This window comes from Amphiprion ocellaris, chromosome 18, assembly GCF_022539595.1.
Source record: "Amphiprion ocellaris isolate individual 3 ecotype Okinawa chromosome 18, ASM2253959v1, whole genome shotgun sequence".
NCBI classification, from domain to species: Eukaryota; Metazoa; Chordata; class Actinopteri; family Pomacentridae; genus Amphiprion; species Amphiprion ocellaris.
The window spans coordinates 6,492,166-6,511,962 of record NC_072783.1 but is presented as its reverse complement, the minus strand read 5'-3'; the positions used below and the strand labels follow the sequence as shown (position 1 = coordinate 6,511,962).

Below are 19,797 nucleotides of genomic sequence, written 5' to 3'. Positions count from 1 at the left end.
GAGTGATCCACTGCCTTTCACAGCCTCACGCAGCTCCTGTTGTTTTTCTCTCGACCTCCTCTCCTTACGAGGCATCTGTGCAGAATGAAATATGACTGGAAAACCACAATCTGGTACACACACACACACACACACACACACACACACACACACACAAACACATTTCATACCTTTTCCAGACATTTACTGTATCCCCACAAATTTGCTCCATGGTGCTGATTCATAATCTGCCCTTTATTATTCATGGTGCTGATAATAAAGTAAAAAATAATTAAATGATATAGAAATCATGTATTTGAATGTATTTGTGCTTTTATTCAGTTTGACTATCCACTTTGTGCAAGACAGCAAAGTTATAAAAGTTAATATATATTATATTTATGCACACTGTATTTAATTTGTGTCTATATAAATACAAATGTTATAAACAAGCACTGATATGTTTAAATGAGAAGTTGAGAAAATCACCATTCAAATTCTTCTAATTATTATTGTTATTGTATTTAGACTGTAATATAATAATTTGTAGTAGCCCAAAATGAAGTGAATATACATGTACATTGCATAGTTTTAGTGAAATAACATAACCTCTGTCTCATTGCCTCTAGAAACAGGAAACACACTGCAACTCACTGACAGTAAAATAATACATCTCTGTGATGCACTTTGCTCATGACAACAGAAACATACAGAAACAAAAAGAAGCCTGGCAGACTTTATCCTCTCAGCAGCTGTGGGGTTAACTAGCGGCTAGAACTGATGACAGGTGTGTGTGCAGAGTCAGACACACACACACACACACACAGGATGCTCACTTCACTTAGTCAGTCATCTAGATTACTCCGTGTACAAACGAATCCCGCTGCAGAACCTCCTCACCATCAGTTGTTGAAGTCCTCCCTCTGGTCTCCGGTTTCTAGACTAGCGCTCAGCTACAGGGAACATCTGGACACCTCAGAGCAGTGAGGGACGTCTACCTGGATCATGTGACCGACTGAGGGTAGCTCTGAAGGTTGAGCTTGTCAGGTCTTTTGGTATTTGTACATCTGGGTATTTAATACTGTCTACTTTCCTAACAGCGTATTTGTCTCTGAGATGCTGATTGGGTCGATTAACCCTTTGATGCGCAACATGGGCTAAAAGTGACCCAAATCCAATGGAAAACGGGTTCTCCTGACCCACACTGCGCATCAAAGGATTAAAAAGGAGAGCAGGAACATAAACTGGAGTTAAAGTAAAGAAGATTAATTCATTAAAACTGCAGAAATGTCAGAGAATAAGTAATAAACAGAACTCTTTCCCATTCAGATGATTATTTTAATTCTGTTTTTAAATTAATTTTCTGTCCTTTCCTGACTGTTGTGTGCAGCTGGTTTAAAGTCTTGTAAAGAGAACCATTTATAATATGATACCTTTTCTGAGGTTTTATTACTGCTTTACTGTCAAGCACTTCAAATAAAATTTATTATAAATATTCAGCACTTTGTAGTTTGTTAAACTAAATATCAGATTTATTAGTCTCAGTGTCTCTATTGTTATTATTCTGTTTACTTTCTGTTTGTCTTGTTACTGGTCTACAGTTTACATTTAGTATTTATGTTATTGTGTTATTTATTTAGATATTTTTAGACACTCTGCATTTAGTACTTCTGTTTTACTACTAACTTCTGTGTGAATGTGTATATTCTACTAACCTGTTTACTGTACTCTGGTCAAACTGTTTCCTCCAGGATGAATAAAGTTGATCTGATCTTAAATCAAACACTGAATTATGAACTGTGTGTAGAACTCGAACAGTTTCTGAGTGTTGCAGCTTTAAGGCAGCTGGACAGATGTGCTCCTCCAGATGTTATAGGTTTTATTCAGATTTTCCAAACACATGAAAAATGCCATTTATAAAATTATAAAATGTGTTTATGTACACATTTACACCAACGTTAATGATTAACTTAAATCTACAACTTCAACCAGAGCAGCATTAGGAGGGGCGGGGCTTCAGTCTCTACAGCCGCTGAGGCTCATGGGTAAATCAGGAGAACGAACCTGCCAATCCTGGACCACAGGCTCCGCCCACTCCAGCGTGTCTGAGCTCTGATTGGTCAAACCAGTCCACCATTTTCCAAGAACTGAAAAAATAATCTGTAAGAGGATGGATCCTGAGTCTCTGTTCATGCGTAGCTGCACTTGTGCAGCTTCAGGTTGCGCTGGTCCGAGTATCTCTTGCCGCATTTGTCGCAGATGAACTGCTTGCCGCCGGCGTGCACGTGCCTCTTGTGTGTCCTCAGGTGGCTGCCCTGGCTGAAGCTCTTCCCGCAGATGTCGCAGGCGTATGGTTTCTCTCCGGTGTGAACGCGTAGGTGCAGCTTTAGGCTGTTGGCGTTGTTGAACTTCTTGTCGCAGGAGCTGCACTCGAACGGCTTCTCGCTGGAATGCGTCCGGCCATGAGAGATCAGGCTGCTCTGCTGGCTGAACGTTTTGCCACATTCCTGGCAGCTGAACGGCCGCTCGCCGGTGTGGACCCTGCGGTGGATCTTCAGGTTCACCGCCTGCCGGAAGCTCTTCCCGCAGAGGTCGCAGCTGAACGGTCGCAGGCCGCTGTGGATGCGCTGGTGGTTCTTGAGGTTGACGGCATGCCGGAAGGTTTTGGGGCACTGTTCGCACTTGAAGGGCTTCTGGCCGGTGTGGATGAGGAGATGCGTCTTCAGCGTGACGGCGCGGGTGAAGCCCTTACCGCAGACGCTGCAGACGAACACCTTCTGGCCGGTGTGCGTGTGCTCGTGGCGGTGCAGGTTCTGCAGCAGGTTGAAGCGGCGGCCGCAGACGTCGCAGCTGTACGGCTGCTCCCCGGTGTGGATGATAGCATGCGTCTTCAGCTGCGCCTGCTTGGAGAAACATTTCCCGCACTCCGGACACTGGAACGGCCGCTCGCCGGTGTGCGTCCGGACGTGGCTCTGCAGGCTCTGGCGCTGCCGGAAGGCGCGGCCGCAGATGCTGCAGGAGAACGGTTTCTCACCGGAGTGGATGCGGCAGTGCGACTTCAGGTTGCTCTGAGTGGAGAAGGATTTGCCGCAGGTGTTGCAGATGAAGCATTTCCAGGTGACGCTCTGCAGGAGGAACTCCGAGTCAGAATCCTGCGACGGCTGCAGGTCGGACGTCGGCTCCTCAGAAGATTCCAGCTGCGCTCCTGCAACAAAACACGCATTCAGTCGCTTTATTAATGTCTCCATTCACACATTAACTCATCTGACTGTGGTTGTTTCTGAACATTAAAACCTGAACCAACATGTCTCCACAGAATGTTAACTAGTTCTACTTTTACAGCAGGATGGTTCCACCTGATTTATACAAGAAATAAAAAAATATTCTCTGGTTTCCATTGTTCTCAGTCTCTGCTTCATGTTCTAGTTCCACAGAGGTGCAGGACTTTAAACAATCAGACCTGATCAGGTACTGATCAGGTATAGTTCAGGTATTGATCAGGTATTGATCAGGTACTGACTCTCAGTGATGGCTCCCAGGTCGATGTTTCCGTGTTCGTCCTTAATTGTCACTGCCAACACGAACGGCGTCTCCACTGCTTCCTCCTCTGTCTTCATCTGCAGCTGCAGGGACACAAACAGGGACAGGTCAGTGAACGCACCACAGACAGGACAGTGAACGCACCACAGTCAGGACAGGTGAGTCAGCAGGTGGAGTCTTACCTGTGGCGTAGGTTCTGCATCAGAGTTCTCCTGTCGGACTCCATACGAGTGTTCCAGTTCTGCAACGGACAGATCACTGTAAATGACATCATAACGTGTCGGGGGGGGGGCTACGTAGCAACTGATGACGTGTCAGAGCGTTGGGGGCGGGGCCTACGTACCGACTCGTGCGTCGTTCAGGTTGCTGAGGATGTTGAGGACGGCGGTCTGAGGCCTCCTGCAGCTCCTCGAGGCCTCCAGCAGCAGATGACCTTCATCCATGATGTTCAGGATCTTCCCCAGAGCCTCGTTCCCCAAAGTCTCCATGACGGACGCAAACAGCACCTGAGGAACAGGTGAGATCAGAGGTCACAGGTGGAGGTCAGAGGTGGAGGGTTTTTCCAGTGAATTCAAGTTTGATTCAAGCTACTCAAACCTGTTAAAGTTACACTGAACACTACTAACTGAAGCTATTAACTTGCTACTAAATTAATGTGGATCAGAGTTTCCTCAAATGGAAAGATCTTCAGTTTGGACTACATTTCTACTGGATAAAAACTACATTTCTACTGATTAAAACTGCATTTCTACCGATTAAAACTACATTTCTATCGATTAAAACTACATTTGTCTGATTAAAACTACATTTCTACTGGATAAAAACTACATTTCCCCCCGGGCCGCTGGCTGTGAGCGCAGCCGCACAGAGACAGCTGATCCCGGGTTAACTCTCTCCCTCCTCGCCGCTTCTCACCATCGTCTCCCTGCTCTCCGTCTTCGGTCTGGCCGGCTCAGGCGACTCCTCCCCGGTTCCGCTCTCCGTGCAGCCGGTCCTGGCGGCCGGACTGACCTCCAGCAGCTTCCGCAGCTCCGCCACCGCGGCATGGACCAGAGACTCCATGACGGCGGCCAGCTGAGTGTGCAGGCCCGCGGAGGAGCTCATCCTGCGGGCGGAAGCTAACCGGCTGGAGGTCCTGGTCCGAGGGGCATCAGCGGCGGAGCTCCGGGAGGTTTTACCGTATAAACGGGTAAAACCGGAGAAAAGAACCGAATCCGGTCCGACAACAACACACTACCGGAACATTCACCAGCTACTGCTCCGGAGGGAAACAGCGTCCGAGTCAAACACGACAAAGGTTCCGCTTCTTCTCCTACTTCCTGTCTACACAATAAAAGGAGGAGTGTGTGCGTGTGTTTGTGTGTTTACTCAATAGAACACAGGACCTGCAAATCAAATCAAAGATGACTTGAACATAACACTGACTATAAATCAGCCCAAACGGTAAAAAAAAAACTGCAGTAAAGGACTGAAAAAAAGTCACTAGAAAAAATATCTTCCACATAATATTGGAAAGAAAAATATTCCAAATGTTTCACTAAAACATGAATACAAACTATTAAGAAAATGCCTCTAAAATGTTAATTTTAGTATTAAATGTCAGTATCGATATATTAATGACAGTACAAAACCAAAAAATCCCCAAAAATGTAAGAAAATGTCAGATTAAGTGAAAATGCATTAAATGTTCCAAAGTATTCATGAACTATCTGAAATAAAGTTAAAATGTTACAGAGCTTTTCTGAAATGTGAGAAAAAAAAATTTAAAAAATGCCCCAAAATTAAATATTTCCCAAAACACAAACAACATGCAATAAAAATTAAATAAATGTTCCAAAAATTCATGAAACATCTGGGAAAAAACCCCAACTCAAATGTCGATCAAAACCCCCAAATTCCTAGACCCACAAAATGTTTCGAAGTATCAGTAAAATGTGTGCAGGTCTGGAGAAGGACGGTAAAGAAGACTGAGGAACACTTAGAAAATGTCCAAAAATAGGATTAACATGGGCTGAATATGACGCTCCACAAATACCTTTATATTGTTTTAAAAATTGATGTAAAGTCATTTAAAGTAGCTAAAAATAATAATAAAAAATATAAAATAGTAATATAATAATAAAATAAAGTAGCTCCAGCTGCTGCTTCACCTTCAATAATCTGATTTTTTTATCAGTTATCCAGACCAGACCAGCATTTTTACTGCAGGAAAACAATATCTAGGGACGTAACGCATGTGCACTGGATCCTACCACTAGTAAGATCCAGTGGTAGAATCCAGGGTTAGGGTGATGTTACTATGTCTGTACAGCACACGTGCACTGGATCCAACCACTGGACCCTACCACTGGATCCAGTGGTAGGATCCAGTGGTAGGGTCCAGTGCACATGTGCCACATTACTATGTCACTACATCACTACAGCACATATGCACTGGACCCAACCACTGGATCCAGTGGTTAGATCCAGTGCTACATCACTACAGGTAACAGTAGCATAGCTTAGCGGCGCATGTGCACTGGATCCAACCACTGGATTCTATCACTGGATTCTCTTCTCTAGGATCCAGTGATAGAATCCAGGGTTAGGGTGACATCACTATGTCTCTACAGCACATGTGCACTGGACCCTACCACTGGATCCAACCACTGGATCCAGTGCTACATCACTACAGGTAATAGTAGCGTAGCTTAGCTCCAGTTAGCCACCACTATTACTCCACCCTGTAGAATCATCAGTCGTCGACTTTGGAAAGTCAAGTCAGCGATTCAGGACTGGATATCTGTGAAATACTTTCTTCTGAAAATGACCTCATTCAGTCTCCAGTCTTCTGTCAGACAGCTGCACTTCACTGCCAAAGGTAAGCTGGAAAACAGTGAAATGAGGTTCTGATGTCAGTTTATCTCCAGGTGCTGCTCTCTGTTAACGCTGCAGCTGTTTACCTTCATTCACCTGTTAGAACCACCGGGTGGCGCTCCAGTCACTTCTACCACCTGAAGCCGATGTTTCCTATCAACTACAGAATTCTAAAACTGTTCTACAGAACCAGGAGAACATCTAATCTTTATCTCATATTATTGTTCGTTTTCTTTCCTCTTTTACTGTTTATTATTTTAGGTTTTCTCTGAAGCTGCTCTTTGTGTTTTTATTGTTTTCAGCAGATTTCACTGATTTCTGTCACTAAACGTGTTCAACATATTCTTCATTTATTGATCACAACCTTTTTCTGTTTGTTTTCCTGCTTTTTATTTCCATATTTCTTCTGTTTGCTGCCTGGAGTTGAGAAATCAAGAAGAAGAAGAGACGCAGGACTCCCATAAATAAATGCTTTGTGCAGGTTTTTGGATGTTTTCTTCCATTTCTTCTGGAACTGTTGGATTTGAAATGTTTCTCTGCTGATTTGAGTTTTTTCCATCAGTCTTTTGAAACCAAACAGCAGCTTTTTAAAATCTCTCCATGTTTTATTAAAGTGTTCAGATCAGACTGTAAATAACTCAGAGGTAGTTCCATGTTTTATACAGAAATTATTACTGAAGTTTGTTATAAATTATTTAAAATGTTCTTCATTAAAATGACATGAAAACATTCTGAAGATCAAATAACAGAAAAACATCTGTTTGTGTTCAGACAGGTTATCAGGTTCTCTGTAGACTTCTGAACTGTGCTCTTCTGTGGAGAACACACGGAACCTCAACATACATGTTTCATACGTGTGAGTTCAGGTTTGAGAACCAGGACGAGTTCTCAACGTTCCTTCATAAACCCGCTGCTGCTCTGAGGAGACCTGACAGGCAGAACTGAGATCCTCCACAGGTTGCAGCCGGTCCTGGTCCTGGTCCTGGTCCTGGTCCTGGTCCTGGTCCTGGTCCTGGTCCTGGTCCTACACATGATGAATTACTGAGAGTCTCATGATTGTCACTCCTGACTCAAGAACATGTGTGGAACATGTGGAACCAGTTGTGTTTGTTTCACATCAGTGGTCTCAGAGCTCTGAGGAGGAGATCTTCAGAGTTCTATTGGAGAACACAAAGGTTCTCTATGAGCAGCACCTGCTGACATGTCAGGAACATGTCAGGAACATGTGAAGGACTCACTGGGACCATGTGAAGAACGTGTGAAGTACATGTCGAGAACATATTGGGAACATGTGAGGAACACGTCAAGGACATGTTAGGAACATATAAATAGAACATCAGGAACAAATCAGACGTGTCGGGAACATGTGTGGTCACCTCCTCTGAGCTCAGTGATTGGACGCTACGGGCCGTCCTTGCCGTGTCGCTGGAGGTCCGCCCACTCCGTGATGAGGCGGTTTGCGACGGCGTGCGGCGGCGGCAGCCAGATGACGGGCGGGTCGCCTCTCCTGGGCGGAGCCTTCACCTGTAGAGCACAGGTGATCTCATCCAGAGAGAACCAGCGAGCCTCCTCCAGCTCTGAGTGGTCCACGTCCACCTGAAAACAGCAGGTCACATGACATTCAGCAGGTCACATGACAAATACAGCAGGTCATATTAAAACACCTGAAAACACCTGCATGTTAAAATCACTGAACATGTTCACTGTCAGAAGGTCTGAACTTTACCCTGAACTTCATCGATCTTTCCTATGTGCAGCACATCTTCCTTAATGACCAGTTTAAGGAGGTTTCCTGAGGTAAGTATAACCACTTCACCTGTGTGAGCTCACCTGAGAGTGGGTGGGGCTAACGGAGGCGTGGCAGGCCACCATGAAGGAACTGTGAGGGAAAGGCCAGTGCTGTGAGGAGCTGTAGGAGATGTTCTGGACTTCCAGACCCACCTCCTCCGCCACCTCCCTACGCAAAGCCTCCTCCAGAGTCTCACCTGGACCAATCAGAGACAGACAGGTGACCCGGTTAACACGGTGACGGACAGGTGTGTCTGCACACAGACAGGTGAGACTGACCCATGTTACAGAAGCCAGCCAGAGCGCTGTAGAGCCCCCGAGGGAAGGACGCCTGGCGACCCAAGAGACACCGAGTCCCATCAGACACCAGGACGATCACCACTGGAGACATCTGGGACAAACCAGTTAGAGACCAGTTAGAGACCAGTTAGAGACCAGTTAGAAACCAGTTAGAGACCAGTAAGAGACCAGTAAGAAACCAGTTAGAGACCAGTTAGAAACCAGTTAGAGACCAGTTAGAAACCAGTTAGAAACCAGTTAGAGACCAGAGACCAGTTAGAGACCAGTTAGAAACCAGTTAGAGACCAGTAAGAGACCAGTAAGAAACCAGTTAGAGACCAGTTAGAAACCAGTTAGAGACCAGTTAGAAACCAGAGACCGGTTAGAAACCAGTTAGAGACCAGTTAGAAACCAGAGACCAGTTAGAGACCAGTTAGAAACCAGTTAGAGACCAGTAAGAGACCAGTAAGAGACCAGTTAGAGACCAGTTAGAAACCAGTTAGAGACCTGTTAGAGACCAGTTACAGACAAGTAAGAAACCAGTTAGAGGCCAGTTAGAGACCAGTAAGAAACCAGTTAGAGACCAGTTAGAAACCAGTTAGAGACCATTTAGAGACCATTTAGAGACCATTAGAGACCTTTTAGAGGCCAGTTAGAAACCAGTTACAGACCAGTTAGAGACCAGTTAGATGCCAGTTAGAGACCAGTAAGAAACCAGTTAGAGACCAGTAAGAAACCAGTTAGAGACCAGTAAGAAACCAGTTAGAAACCAGTTAGAAAACGGCTACAGACCAGTTAGAGACCAGTAGAGACCAGTTAGAAACCAGTTAGAACCAGTTAGAAAACGGCTAGAGACCAGTTAGAGAACAGCTAGAAACCAGTTAGAAACCAGTTACAGACCAGTTAGAGACCAGTATGAAACCAGTTAGAGACCAGTCAACACTACATAGATCACTTATATCAAAGCCACAATCTGGTCTGGTTCCGGTTCAGACCTGGTTCTGGTTCAGACCTGGTTCTGGTTGTGGTCCGGTTACCTGTGGGTAGTAGGTGGTGGAGCTGCTGCTGCAGAACCTGTGGCTGCCGGCCTGGTTCCGTTGGGTCGGCTGACCCGTAGCGCTGCAGAACCTGTTGGTCTGATGCCAGCGCAGCAGAGCCTGACCCTGTAGGACAGAACACGGTCAGAACCAGAACACAGATCAGTGAAGACTGGACCGTCATAGAGCAGAACCCACCTTGGCCACCAGAGGCGCCTCAGCTCCCTTCAGAAGGAAGAAGGCCTTCCTCAGATCCACAAAGGTTCCTCCACACTGTTCTTCTACTGCTGCCTGGTCCAGTTGTCCTGAACACACACCAGAACATGACCAGAACCTCCAGAGACAGTATCTCAGCAGCAGGTCTCCAAGCATCACGCTGTGTTCTTACCAACGTCCAGACAGAATTCAGCCTGGTTCTGTTCAGAGCAGCCAATCAGAACCGACTCCTTCAACAGAGACCCGTCTGAACCGAGGTTCTTCAGAATCGGCTGCAAGTCTGAAACATAAAACACCAGAACCGCTAGAAGGTCCCAGCTCAGGTTCTGACCTGAGTTTCTACAAAGTTCTGTACTGAATGTTCTGGTCTTGGTTCTGGTCTTGGTTCTCTACTGAATGTTGTGGTCTTGGTTGTGGTCTTGATTCTGTATTGAATGTTCTGGTCTAGGTTGTGGTCTTGGTTGTGGTCTTGGTTGTGTACCTGAGGCGGTGAGTGCTGATGTTCTGAAGGTTCCTCTGTTGGTGCGCTGCAGCAGAGGAGACAAACTGTGGAACAGGAAAATGCGACCGTTCTGCAGCGCTGCAGCACACGCATCATCATCCTCCTGCAGCCGGTTCACGAACCTGACAGAACCAATAATCAATCAATCAATCAATCAATCAATCAATCAATCAATCAATCAATCAATCAATCAATCAATCAATCAATCAATCAATCAGTAAATGAAGCAGTAAATCAGTCACCTCATCCTGGACACGTATCCTGAGCAGCAGCGGGTCAGTGGACATTTTGGGGGGGAGAGGAGGATCCTCAGAGGTCTCAACATGGCCGCCACCGGACTGGACTGAACCGGACTGGACTGGTTCTGCTGCCTGCAGGTGAAACAACATCTGAACAGTATTATTATTATTATTATTATTGTTATTGTTGTTGTTATTATTGCTATTGTTATTATTATCATTATCATTATTATTGTTATTATTATTATTGATATTGTTATTATTTTTATTATCAGTATTATTATTGTTATTATTATTATTATGATTATTACTATTATTATTTTTATTTCATTGACCTTTATTGAACCATGAAGTCCCACTGAGATCAGAGATCTGTTTTAGAAGACAAACCAGGCCGAGGCAGCAGCATTTACAAGTTCTATAGAACAGATACACAAACAAACAACAAAGAATAAATAAACCAGACTGACAGCTGTCCAGGGAGCTCCCATACCTCCTTCACTGGGTTCTTTATGATGTTCTGAAACATATTCCCGGGGAACCAGAGTCTGCTAGAACCTGGTGAACCAGAGTCTGATAGAACCCGGGGAACCAGAGTCTGCTAGAACCCGGGGAATCAGAGTCTGATAGAACCCCGGGAATCAGAGTCTGATAGAACCCAGGGAACCAGAGTCTATTAGAACCCAGGAACCAGAGTCTACTAGAACCCGGGGAACCAGAGTCTGGTAGAACCTCGGGAACCAGAGTCTGGTAGAACCCAGGAACGAGAGTCGTGTAGAACCTGGGGAGCCAGAGTCTGTTAGAACCCAGGAACCAGAGTCTGGTAGAACATGGGGAACCAGAGTCTGCTAGAACCCAGGAACGAGAGTCTGGTAGAACCTGGGGAGCCAGAGTCTGTTAGAACCTGGGGAACCAGAGTCTGCTAGAACCTGGGGAACCAGAGTCTGCTAGAACCCAGGAACCAGAGTCTGGTAGAACATGGGGAACCAGAGTCTGGTAGAACCAGAGTCTGCTAGAACCCAGGAACCAGAGTCTGCTAGAACCCGGGGAACATTCAACAACAGCCACTGGGAGGTTAGATGTCTAGATGATTGTATCATCTGGAACATCTTCACCTAAATCATTGATAAAACAGAAGACAGCAGCAGAACCTTGGGACCACCTTTAGTTACCTACAGAGAGTCTGATTGGAGCTCTCTGATTGGACACTGAGTTCTACCTGTTCACTGATGTTCTACCAGTAGAGAGAACCTGCAGGTGGAACAACACCTGGGCAGTAGAGAGAACCTGCAGCGCCCCCTGCTGGACGAACCTCTCCTCTGAAACAAACCTCCTTTAGAACCTGGAGTTCAAGGTTGGTTTGTTCCTCCAGAACCTTAAATAGATGTTCAGAGAACTTTAACCTGGAGGTTCTGCTGCTCAAATTTAACCAACAGAAACGTTCTGCTCCAGAGTTCCGATAACTTGTACTCGGTTCCGGTTCGGTTCCGACCGGGAGAGAACAAATGTCCGGTTGTAACGAACCGCAGCTCAGAGTTTACCGGAAATAAATCTGATAAACCTGTAGTTTGATAAATACCTGAACAACGAGGACACCTCCTCCTTCTTCTACAGCCTTCTTCTTCTACGGTCTTCTTCTTCTGTTGTTGTGTTTTTCTGCAGCACATCTCTGTCTCCCCCTGTCGGACACACCATTATTTTATTTTACTGTTAATTTTATTCACAGAATTTAGTTATTTTCCTCTTTGTTTATTCACACACACACACACACACACACACACACACACACACACACACACACACACACAAAGAAAAATAACAGTTTATTTTGAAATCCAGACTAAATTCAATGAGCTTTCGGCTGCTGACCGGAAGGACTCCAGCTCCCAGCAGGCTTTGCGGCCCCACACGTGTGTATGTGTGTATCGGCGGCATCATGTCGGTGTTTATGGACCTGAACGTGCTGTTCTCTCCGGACCGGAACCGACTGAGGGGCGTCATAGAGACGGCAGCTCACCGTGAGTCTGGGCCGCCGGTACCGGGGTGACGTCACACCGGACTCCGTTCATGTTTCTTTGCGCTTTTCTGAAGCTAACTTTAACACGTTTGTCTATCAGTCAGTGACCGGAGAACCGTCTCCACGTTCTCCAGCCTAAATAAACACAGAACCACGGAACCAGGCTGCTTCTTTAAGGTTCTCATTTATCAGAAAGCGAACAGTTTGAGGAACCAAAGAAACAAAAAACAAGAACCACCAGACAGCCTTTAAAGAATCCTGAACCTCTTCATGTTTGTGTGTTCTGTTCTAATCGGGTTCTCTTCATGTTGTTCTGTTCTATTCCCTCTAGTCGGGTTCTCTTCATGTTTGTGTTCTGTTCTAATCGGGTTCTCTTCATGTTGTTCTGTTCTATTCCCTCTAGTCGGGTTCTCTTCATGTTTGTGTGTTCTGTTCTAGTCGGGTTCTCTTCATGTTGTTCTGTTCCCTCCAGTTGGGTTCTATGTTGGTGTGTTCTGTTCTAGTCGGGTTCTCTTCATGTTGTTCTGTTCCCTCTAGTCGAGTTCTCTTCATGTTGATGTGTTCTGTTCTAGTCGGGTTCCCTTCATGTTGTTCTGTTCCCTCTAGTTGAGTTCTCTTCATGTTGTTCTGTTCCCTCTAGTCGAGTTCTATGTTGGTGTGTTCTGTTCCCTCTAGTCGGGTTCTATGTTGGTGTGTTCTGTTCCCTCTAGTCGAATTCTCTTCATGTTGGTGTGTTCTGTTCCCTCTTGTCAGGTTCTCTTTATGTTGGTGTGTTCTGTTCCCTCTCGTCGGGTTCTCTTCATGTTGTTCTGTTCCCTCCAGTTGGGTTCTATGTTGGTGTGTTCTGTTCCCTCCAGTCGGGTTCCCTTCATGTTGTTCTGTTCTGTTCCCTCTAGTCGGGTTCTCCTCATGTTGTTCTGTTCTGTTCCCTCCAGTCGGGTTCTCTTCCTGTTGGTGTGTTCTGTTCCCTCTAGTCGGGTTCTCTTCATGTTGGTGTGTTCTGTTCCCTCTCGTCAGGTTCTCTTCATGTCGTTCTGTTCCCTCCAGTCGGGTTCTATGTTGGTGTGTTCTGTTCCCTCCAGTCGGGTTCTCTTCATGTTGTTCTGTTCCCTCTAGTCGGGTTCTCTTCATGTTGTTCTATTCCCTCTAGTCAGGTTCTCTTCATGTTGTTCTGTTTTGTTCCCTCTAGTCGGGTTCTCTTCATGTTGTTCTATTCCCTCTAGTCGGGTTCTCCACCATCGCCATCAACTACGTGTTTGAACCGTCATCCAAAAAGAAACAGGTTCGTTCAAACCCATGCTTTCATTTTATACGTATGAAGACTTTTATTTTGTAAGTGTGCGTGTCTCCGCTGGCAGGAAGTCCCCGTCCCCTGTCCAATTAGTGAGCTGATCGATCAGCTGCCGGTGGTGCAGGGTCGCTCTCGTCCAATCAGAGTGCTGAACAGACTGACGGTGTTGATGTCAGACTCCAGCCATTTTGTGAGTCTTTCTACTGAAACTGGAAATCCCCCAGTTTGTTTTTCTGTTTGTTTAATCTCTGCTTGTTTAGGTGTGTTTACCTGTGTTTACTTGTGTGCTTACCTGTGTGTTTACCTGTGTGTTTACCTGTGTTTTAGAGGCCCAGCGCTCCAGAGTACCGTCGGTTCGACCTCCTCGCCGTCCAGCCGACTACAGAGAAACTTTTCCATGTGAGGCTCACTGACACTCTGTTAATCACAGACACACAGGACAACTGACAACTAAAAGTGACTGTGTGTGTGTGTGTGTGTGTGTGTGTGTGTGTGTGTGTGTGTGTGTGTGTGTGTGTGTGTGTGTGTGTGTGCCCGCGTGTGCAGGCAGCCTGTATGTTGTATGACGTCGACATCATCTGTATCTCTGTGACGGAGAAACTTCCCTTCATCTTCAAGCGAGCGCCGATCAATGGGGTGAAAACACACAACCTGTTTTTATTATTGTTGTTGTTGTTCTTTGTGTACATATATATATGTGTGTGTGTGTGTGTGTGTAGGCGGTGGAGCGGGGCGTTGTGTTCGAGGTCTCGTACTCTGCAGCCATCAGAGACGCCACCATGAGGCGCTACACCATCGCCAACGCTGTCTGTCTGATGGACAGCTGCAAAGGGAAGGTACGTGCTGATTGGCCGGCCGCGACGTGATGTCACTGCAGAACTACGCTGTGACATCACTATGGTGACATCACTACAGTCTCACATCACAGTCTCAGGTAAACTGTGTTTGTGTTTCAGAACGTGATCCTGTCCAGCGCCGCTGAGAAGGTCAGTGATCAATCAGTCATTGATCAGGTATTGGTCAGTTATTGATCAGTCATTGATCAGTTATTGATCAGGTACTGGTCAGTTATTGATCAGTCATTGATCAGGTATTGGTCAGTTATTGATCAGTCATTGATCAGGTATTGGTCAGTTATTGATCAGTCATTGATCAGGTATTGATCGTCCAATCTGTGTTTTCAGGCTCTGGAGCTCAGAGGACCGTATGATATCACCAACCTGTATCCTTCAACACCTGATCACTAATCAATACAGCTGATAGATGCACAGTACTGCAGTAGTGTTTGTATTACTGCAGTACAGAGTATTACTGCAGTATTTTTCCTGACCAGGTCCTCAGAGGTCTGTTGTTCGGGTTGTCAGACGGAGACGCTAAAGAAGCTGTTTCTTCCACCTGCAGAGCAGTTCTACTGCACGCAGGTAACAAATACTACAGTACTGCTGTCAGTACTACTGGGAGTACTACTGCAGTTTGTGCTGACCTCTGTGTGTGTGTGTGTGTGTGTGTGTGTGCAGAGACCAGGAGGACAGCCAGTGGGATTGTCTACACCAGCAGGATCCAGCAGGAGGCGCTGCAGGACTCAGACTGTAGGTTCAGACTCACCTGAGCAGGTGACAGCAGCAGCAGCAGGTACTGATCTGTGTGTGTTTACCTGGACAGGTGAGGCTCCTGCAGCAAAGAAGACCAGACCTGATGACTGACAGCTGATGTTCCTTCTCCTGGAACGGTTTTGATGTTCTGTGAGGTTCTTTAGTTTAATAAAGTTCTGATGATTCAACATCAGCTGTTAAGATTCATTTAATACACACAAAACATCCACAAAGACACAAAACGACCACAAAGTGTAAAGATGTTGCGCAACCAAAGGAAAACAGACACTGGTTCACAGTAAAATATTTTATTTTGAAATCAGTCTGCAGTAGAAACGCTGCCCTCTGATTGGTTGGCCCGAAAGCATCAAAAATGTCTGTTTCCATTCAGTCAGATTAAAGTAGAAATATAAAACTCTGCTCATAAAAATAGAAATGTACAAACGGGACTCTTTAACGTCTCGTTATGCTTTAATTTAAAAACATTCAGTCCCTTTAAACCCCGTTAATACTCTACTGATCCTGAACAACCGATTGGCTTATTTTTGCTGAACGCATCACAGATTTAATCTTCATTAAAATAACAGTAATAGCCCTTTACTAGGAGACAGTGAACGCATCACTGATTATTGATTAGCTTCTGTCAAACTACACACAACACCATTAAACTAAAAACTGGAGTGTCCCTGAACACATCATGGAGGTAAACAGACAGGACAGGTGATCTACAGACCAGGTAGGAACAATCAGCTTGTGATTGGTCCTCTCTGTGGGCGTGGTTGTGATGACATCATCCAGCAGTACTAGAGAAACACCTGATTGGACGGCTGTCAGGAGGAGGAGCCTCTTCAGTGACCCATGATGTGGTTAATGTGACCCTGAAACAACAAACACACCTGAGACCGACAGCCAATCACAGAGTAGCGTGTGGGGTCACATGGTGAAGGGGTCCAGTCTTACCGGTTCTCCTCCGAGGCAGCGGGGACAGCAGAGCAGTGCTGGTCTGGGCTGGACCACCTGCACACACACACAGGTTACCATAGCAACAGCAGCATCATGTCCACAGGTGACATACAGTACAGGTGTGAGACTACAGTACAGGCGTGTAACTACAGTACAGGTGTGACTGCAGGTGGATGTTCTGATAGATCAGGGATCAGCTGATTATCAGCATTCTTTTAATCATATCTTGTTTTTTTCTAAACAATAAAATAAATTCTGTCACTCTGTGGCCATGCCCAAAGCTCTACGATTGGCTAGAAATCACCACTCACAGCCAATCAATAAGCGCGGGAGGTTAGCATGTTAGCAGATGGTAGCAGCTGCAGCTGATCTAATAAACACCACAATGTTCCACAGTTTCCCCTGGAAACAATGCAAGGCTAATGCTAACACAGAGTTTAGTGACCCTTAGCCTTTGGCTAAACGCTAGCTGTAGCAGTGTGGCTAACACTATCTGTAGCAGCGCAGCTAACACTATTTGTAGCTGCATAGCTAACGCAATGTGTAGCAGCGTAGCTAATGCTACCTGTAGCAGCATAGCAGTGTAGCTAATGCTAGCTTTAGCAGTGTGGCTAACACTAGCTGTAGCAGCGTAGCTAACACTAGCTGTAGCAGCATAGATAATGCTAGCTGTAGCAGTGTGGCTAACACTATCTGTAGCAGCGCAGCTAACACTATTTGTAGCTGCATAGCTAACGCTATGTGTAGCAGTGTAGCTAATGCTACCTGTAGCAGCATAGCAGTGTAGCTAATGCTAGCTTTAGCAGTGTGGCTAACACTAGCTGTAGCAGCGTAGCTAACACTAGCTGTAGCAGCATAGATAATGCTAGCTGTAGCAGTGTGGCTAACACTATCTGTAGCAGCGCAGCTAACACTATTTGTAGCAGCATAGCTAACGTTATGTGTAGCAGCATAGCTAACGCTACCTGTAGCAGCACAGCAGTGTAGCTAACGCTATCTGTAGCAGCATAGCTAATGCTATATGTAGCAGCATAGCAGTGTGGCTAATGCTAGCTGTGGCAGTGTGCCTAACACTAGCTGTAGCAGCATAGCTAACACTATCTGTAGCAGCGTAGCTAACATTATTTGTAGCAGCATAGCAGTGTAGCTAATGCTAGCTGTAGCAGTGTAGCCAATGCTAGCTGTAGCAGTGTAGCTAACGCTAGCTGTAGTAGCATAGCAGTGTAGCTAATGCTAGCTCTAGCAGTGTAGCTAAAGCTAGCTGTAGTAGCATAGCATATTTCTAACGTCAAATTAACTTTAACTCAATCAGAAACTGAACTAGATGCACAAACATCAACACAGATCAGGACATTAGCTGCTTTTACAGTGGCTAATGCTAAGCTAATGGCGAGCTACAGGTAACTATAGGTAGCTCCAGTTAGCTTCAGGTAGCTCCAGTTAACCTCAGGTAACTACAGATAACTATAGGTAGCTACAGTTAGCCTCAGGTAACTACAGCTAACTACAGGTAGCTACAATTAGCCTGAGGTAGCTACAGCTGCTGGTAACCCTAACCCTAACTCTCTGCCTCCACTTCAAACAGGACAACCTAAAGAATGTCATCATGACGACCAACACATACCTGCTGTCCCAGGTGCTGATTGGCTACAGGAAAACTGTGGGACGTCTCCATTGGACATTGAGACACCTGAAGCTCCGCCTCCAAACACATCCGCTTCTGTAAGCAGATATCACCAACATCATCAGTGACTGATTAGCTGATCAGCTGACTGACCTGATCATTGACTAACCAACAGAGTGATCGATGAGCTGCATTCAGGTGATTATTGGTGATCACATCCTGATGGTGGATCATTAAACGGAGGCGTTGCTGTGGAAACGGATGGTTTTATTGCTCTGATTGGTCGGTTTATGAGGCTGTTTGTCAGACTTTGTTCTGAACTTTGTCTCAATAACTTTGATTATTAATGCTGTAAAACTCACACATATGACCAAAGAGACATGTATGACCAAATGAACACACCAGAGAATTAAAGTTTCACCTCATCAACACTGAACATAATGAAGGGTTCCTAACAGAACAGTTCACATTAATGCAGTGATAATCTTCCTAATGAGAACATGATAGAACCCAAAATATCAACATTTATCTATAAAGTTAAAACAGAATTAATCTCTTCTGTCCTCTGGTACTACTAGTACTACTATAGCAGAAGTACTACTAGTTCTACTATATATTAGTACTACTATAGTAGAAGTACTACTAGTTCTACTATATATTAGTATTTCTATAGTAGAAGTACTACTAGTTCTACTACATATTAATACTACTAGTACTAGTAGTTCTAATATAGTAATACTACACTAGAACTAGTAGTAGTTCTAATATCTATTAGTACTACTAGTACTTCTAATATACTAGTAGTTACTGAAGTTTCATTTCAGCGTCTGAATATTCAGGAATCAGTAAAAACTGAGGAACCTTAAAGAACTCTGAGGAACCCTATAGAACCCTGATCATTGCAGGATGATCTCTCTCTCTCTCCACTTCTCTGCTAATAAATCTTAGAAACTTGATATTCTAAATCACACACAGCAGCAGTACTCGGATACTCCGTTACTTCGTTACTGACCGGGGAGCAGCTCCAGGACTCCTGCGGATCCAGACTTCTCTTTTTCAGCAGGTTAGCGCACTGCATGCTAACGGCTAGCCCAGCTAACGGCTAACGGTCAGAGAGGGTTAGGGAGGCTAGCTGTTAGCCTGCTAGCAGTTAGCCTGCTAGCTGTTAGCTCAGCTTCCCGCTCACACGGATTGAATCCCACCGGTTAACGGAGCCGTTCACTGTTTAACTCCCCGCTAACCGACTGTTGCTGCCGTCCGTCCACCGACCTTCTGCTGACCGGCAGCGTCGAGTTCACGGCACTTCCGGTACGAGACACACGTGGCTCTTCACAGTAAAAGCCCCGACGGTTCCTTCAGTTTCAAATCAGGTGACTGCTGTAACAGAGGAACAGGTTTTAGTTTAGCTTCTATCAGACATCAGGAGAAACACGTCTAATCACATTTTCTGAGCAACTATCTGCTGAGACACAGTTTATTTGCTGTTTTCATGTTCTGATCCAGACCTGGATGTAGAAGAAGAGAAGAACTCTTAAACAGAATGATGAAGAAAAGAGCAGACCTTCAGCTACAGATACTCACCATCACTCCTTCACTCCATTTCCCACTGTAATATACAGCTCTTTCATCTCTTGTTATGTGCTGATGCCTGCTAGACCCCCTGATTCAGGTCTCTGTGTTCTGTTATTTTACCTTATGTCTTTGAATAGCAGCTACACACTAATGAACCTGGTGGCTCCATCTAGCTCCTGCCGATCCTCTGATCCGTCCTCTGATGTTCTGTAGAACATGTTTCACTAACCTTCACAGACTCATATAGGAAAAGAAACACCAATAAACACCCCTACAGTGAACCTCCAAGGACCAGGAGGGAC

General features: G+C 45.3%; 4 protein-coding genes across 16 annotated transcripts in view; 1 reads left to right on the top strand and 3 right to left on the bottom strand.

Annotated features, from left to right (window-relative positions):
• The window catches only part of nudt13 (nudix (nucleoside diphosphate linked moiety X)-type motif 13), a 73,109-nt gene extending 60,994 nt beyond the window's left edge, over positions 1–12,115 (bottom strand). For 5 of the 13 annotated variants that reach the window (XM_023294955.3, XM_055004676.1, XM_055004675.1 and 2 more), the window contains exons 1-7: positions 12,016–12,090; positions 10,772–10,854; positions 10,440–10,568; positions 10,177–10,319; positions 9,868–9,975; positions 9,678–9,784; positions 9,480–9,605 (exon numbers count right to left, since the gene is read on the bottom strand). In XM_023294955.3, the coding sequence (XP_023150723.1) occupies positions 9,480–9,605; positions 9,678–9,784; positions 9,868–9,975; positions 10,177–10,319; positions 10,440–10,522 (567 nt within the window). In that variant the 5' untranslated portion in view covers positions 10,523–10,568; positions 10,772–10,854; positions 12,016–12,090. Of the gene's footprint in view, positions 1–6,959; positions 7,972–8,205; positions 8,361–8,442; positions 8,555–9,479; positions 9,606–9,677; positions 9,785–9,867; positions 9,976–10,176; positions 10,320–10,439; positions 10,587–10,771; positions 10,855–12,015 lie in introns of those variants that run through there. The other 8 variants (XM_055004672.1, XM_055004671.1, XM_055004673.1 and 5 more) reach the window with 8 other exon arrangements.
• On the bottom strand, positions 1,836–4,813 carry LOC129347415 (zinc finger protein OZF-like). Its single transcript, XM_055004665.1, has 5 exons — positions 4,435–4,813; positions 3,863–4,025; positions 3,702–3,760; positions 3,500–3,602; positions 1,836–3,184 (listed from the first exon to the last, which is right to left on the bottom strand). The coding sequence occupies exons 1-5, from the start codon at positions 4,621–4,623 to the stop codon at positions 2,169–2,171; spliced, it is 1,530 nt and encodes a 509-aa protein (XP_054860640.1). The 5' UTR covers positions 4,624–4,813; the 3' UTR covers positions 1,836–2,168.
• Positions 12,116–12,299: 184 nt separating the features above from the next.
• On the top strand, positions 12,300–15,524 carry rpp30 (ribonuclease P/MRP 30 subunit). Its single transcript, XM_023294960.3, has 11 exons — positions 12,300–12,454; positions 13,677–13,735; positions 13,812–13,934; positions 14,072–14,143; positions 14,291–14,380; positions 14,464–14,580; positions 14,701–14,730; positions 14,929–14,966; positions 15,086–15,165; positions 15,262–15,333; positions 15,407–15,524. Exons 1-11 carry the CDS (start codon positions 12,373–12,375, stop codon positions 15,445–15,447), a joined length of 804 nt encoding a protein of 267 aa, XP_023150728.2. The 5' UTR covers positions 12,300–12,372; the 3' UTR covers positions 15,448–15,524.
• Positions 15,525–15,628: 104 nt separating this feature from the next.
• Positions 15,629–19,217, bottom strand: LOC118469219 (uncharacterized). The gene is made up of 4 exons (XM_035941366.2): positions 18,936–19,217; positions 17,924–18,019; positions 16,297–16,353; positions 15,629–16,214 (listed from the first exon to the last, which is right to left on the bottom strand). Exons 1-4 carry the CDS (start codon positions 18,999–19,001, stop codon positions 16,185–16,187), a joined length of 249 nt encoding a protein of 82 aa, XP_035797259.1. The 5' UTR covers positions 19,002–19,217; the 3' UTR covers positions 15,629–16,184.
• Between the last annotated feature and the right edge of the window lie 580 nt (positions 19,218–19,797).

Bases quoted from the DNA above. Each gene is read 5' to 3' on its own strand.
- LOC118469219 (XM_035941366.2), bottom strand. From the start codon at position 19,001: ATGCAGTGCGCTAACCTGCTGAAAAAGAGAAGTCTGGATCCGCAGGAG. The intron at 18,020-18,935 runs GTCAGTAACGAA...ATCTGCTTACAG, and splicing joins AGTCCTGGAGCTGCTCCCCG to AAGCGGATGTGTTTGGAGGC. The intron at 16,215-16,296 runs GTAAGACTGGAC...TTGTTGTTTCAG, and splicing joins GCTGCCTCGGAGGAGAACCG to GGTCACATTAACCACATCAT.
- LOC129347415 (XM_055004665.1), bottom strand. From the start codon at position 4,623: ATGAGCTCCTCCGCGGGCCTGCACACTCAGCTGGCCGCCGTCATGGAG. The intron at 4,026-4,434 runs GTGAGAAGCGGC...CCTGTTCCTCAG, and splicing joins CGGAGAGCAGGGAGACGATG to GTGCTGTTTGCGTCCGTCAT. The intron at 3,185-3,499 runs GTCAGTACCTGA...GTTTTGTTGCAG, and splicing joins CCTGGGAGCCATCACTGAGA to GAGCGCAGCTGGAATCTTCT.
- rpp30 (XM_023294960.3), top strand. From the start codon at position 12,373: ATGTCGGTGTTTATGGACCTGAACGTGCTGTTCTCTCCGGACCGGAAC. The intron at 15,166-15,261 runs GTAACAAATACT...GTGTGTGTGCAG, and splicing joins AGCAGTTCTACTGCACGCAG to AGACCAGGAGGACAGCCAGT. The intron at 15,334-15,406 runs GTAGGTTCAGAC...TTACCTGGACAG, and splicing joins GGCGCTGCAGGACTCAGACT to GTGAGGCTCCTGCAGCAAAG.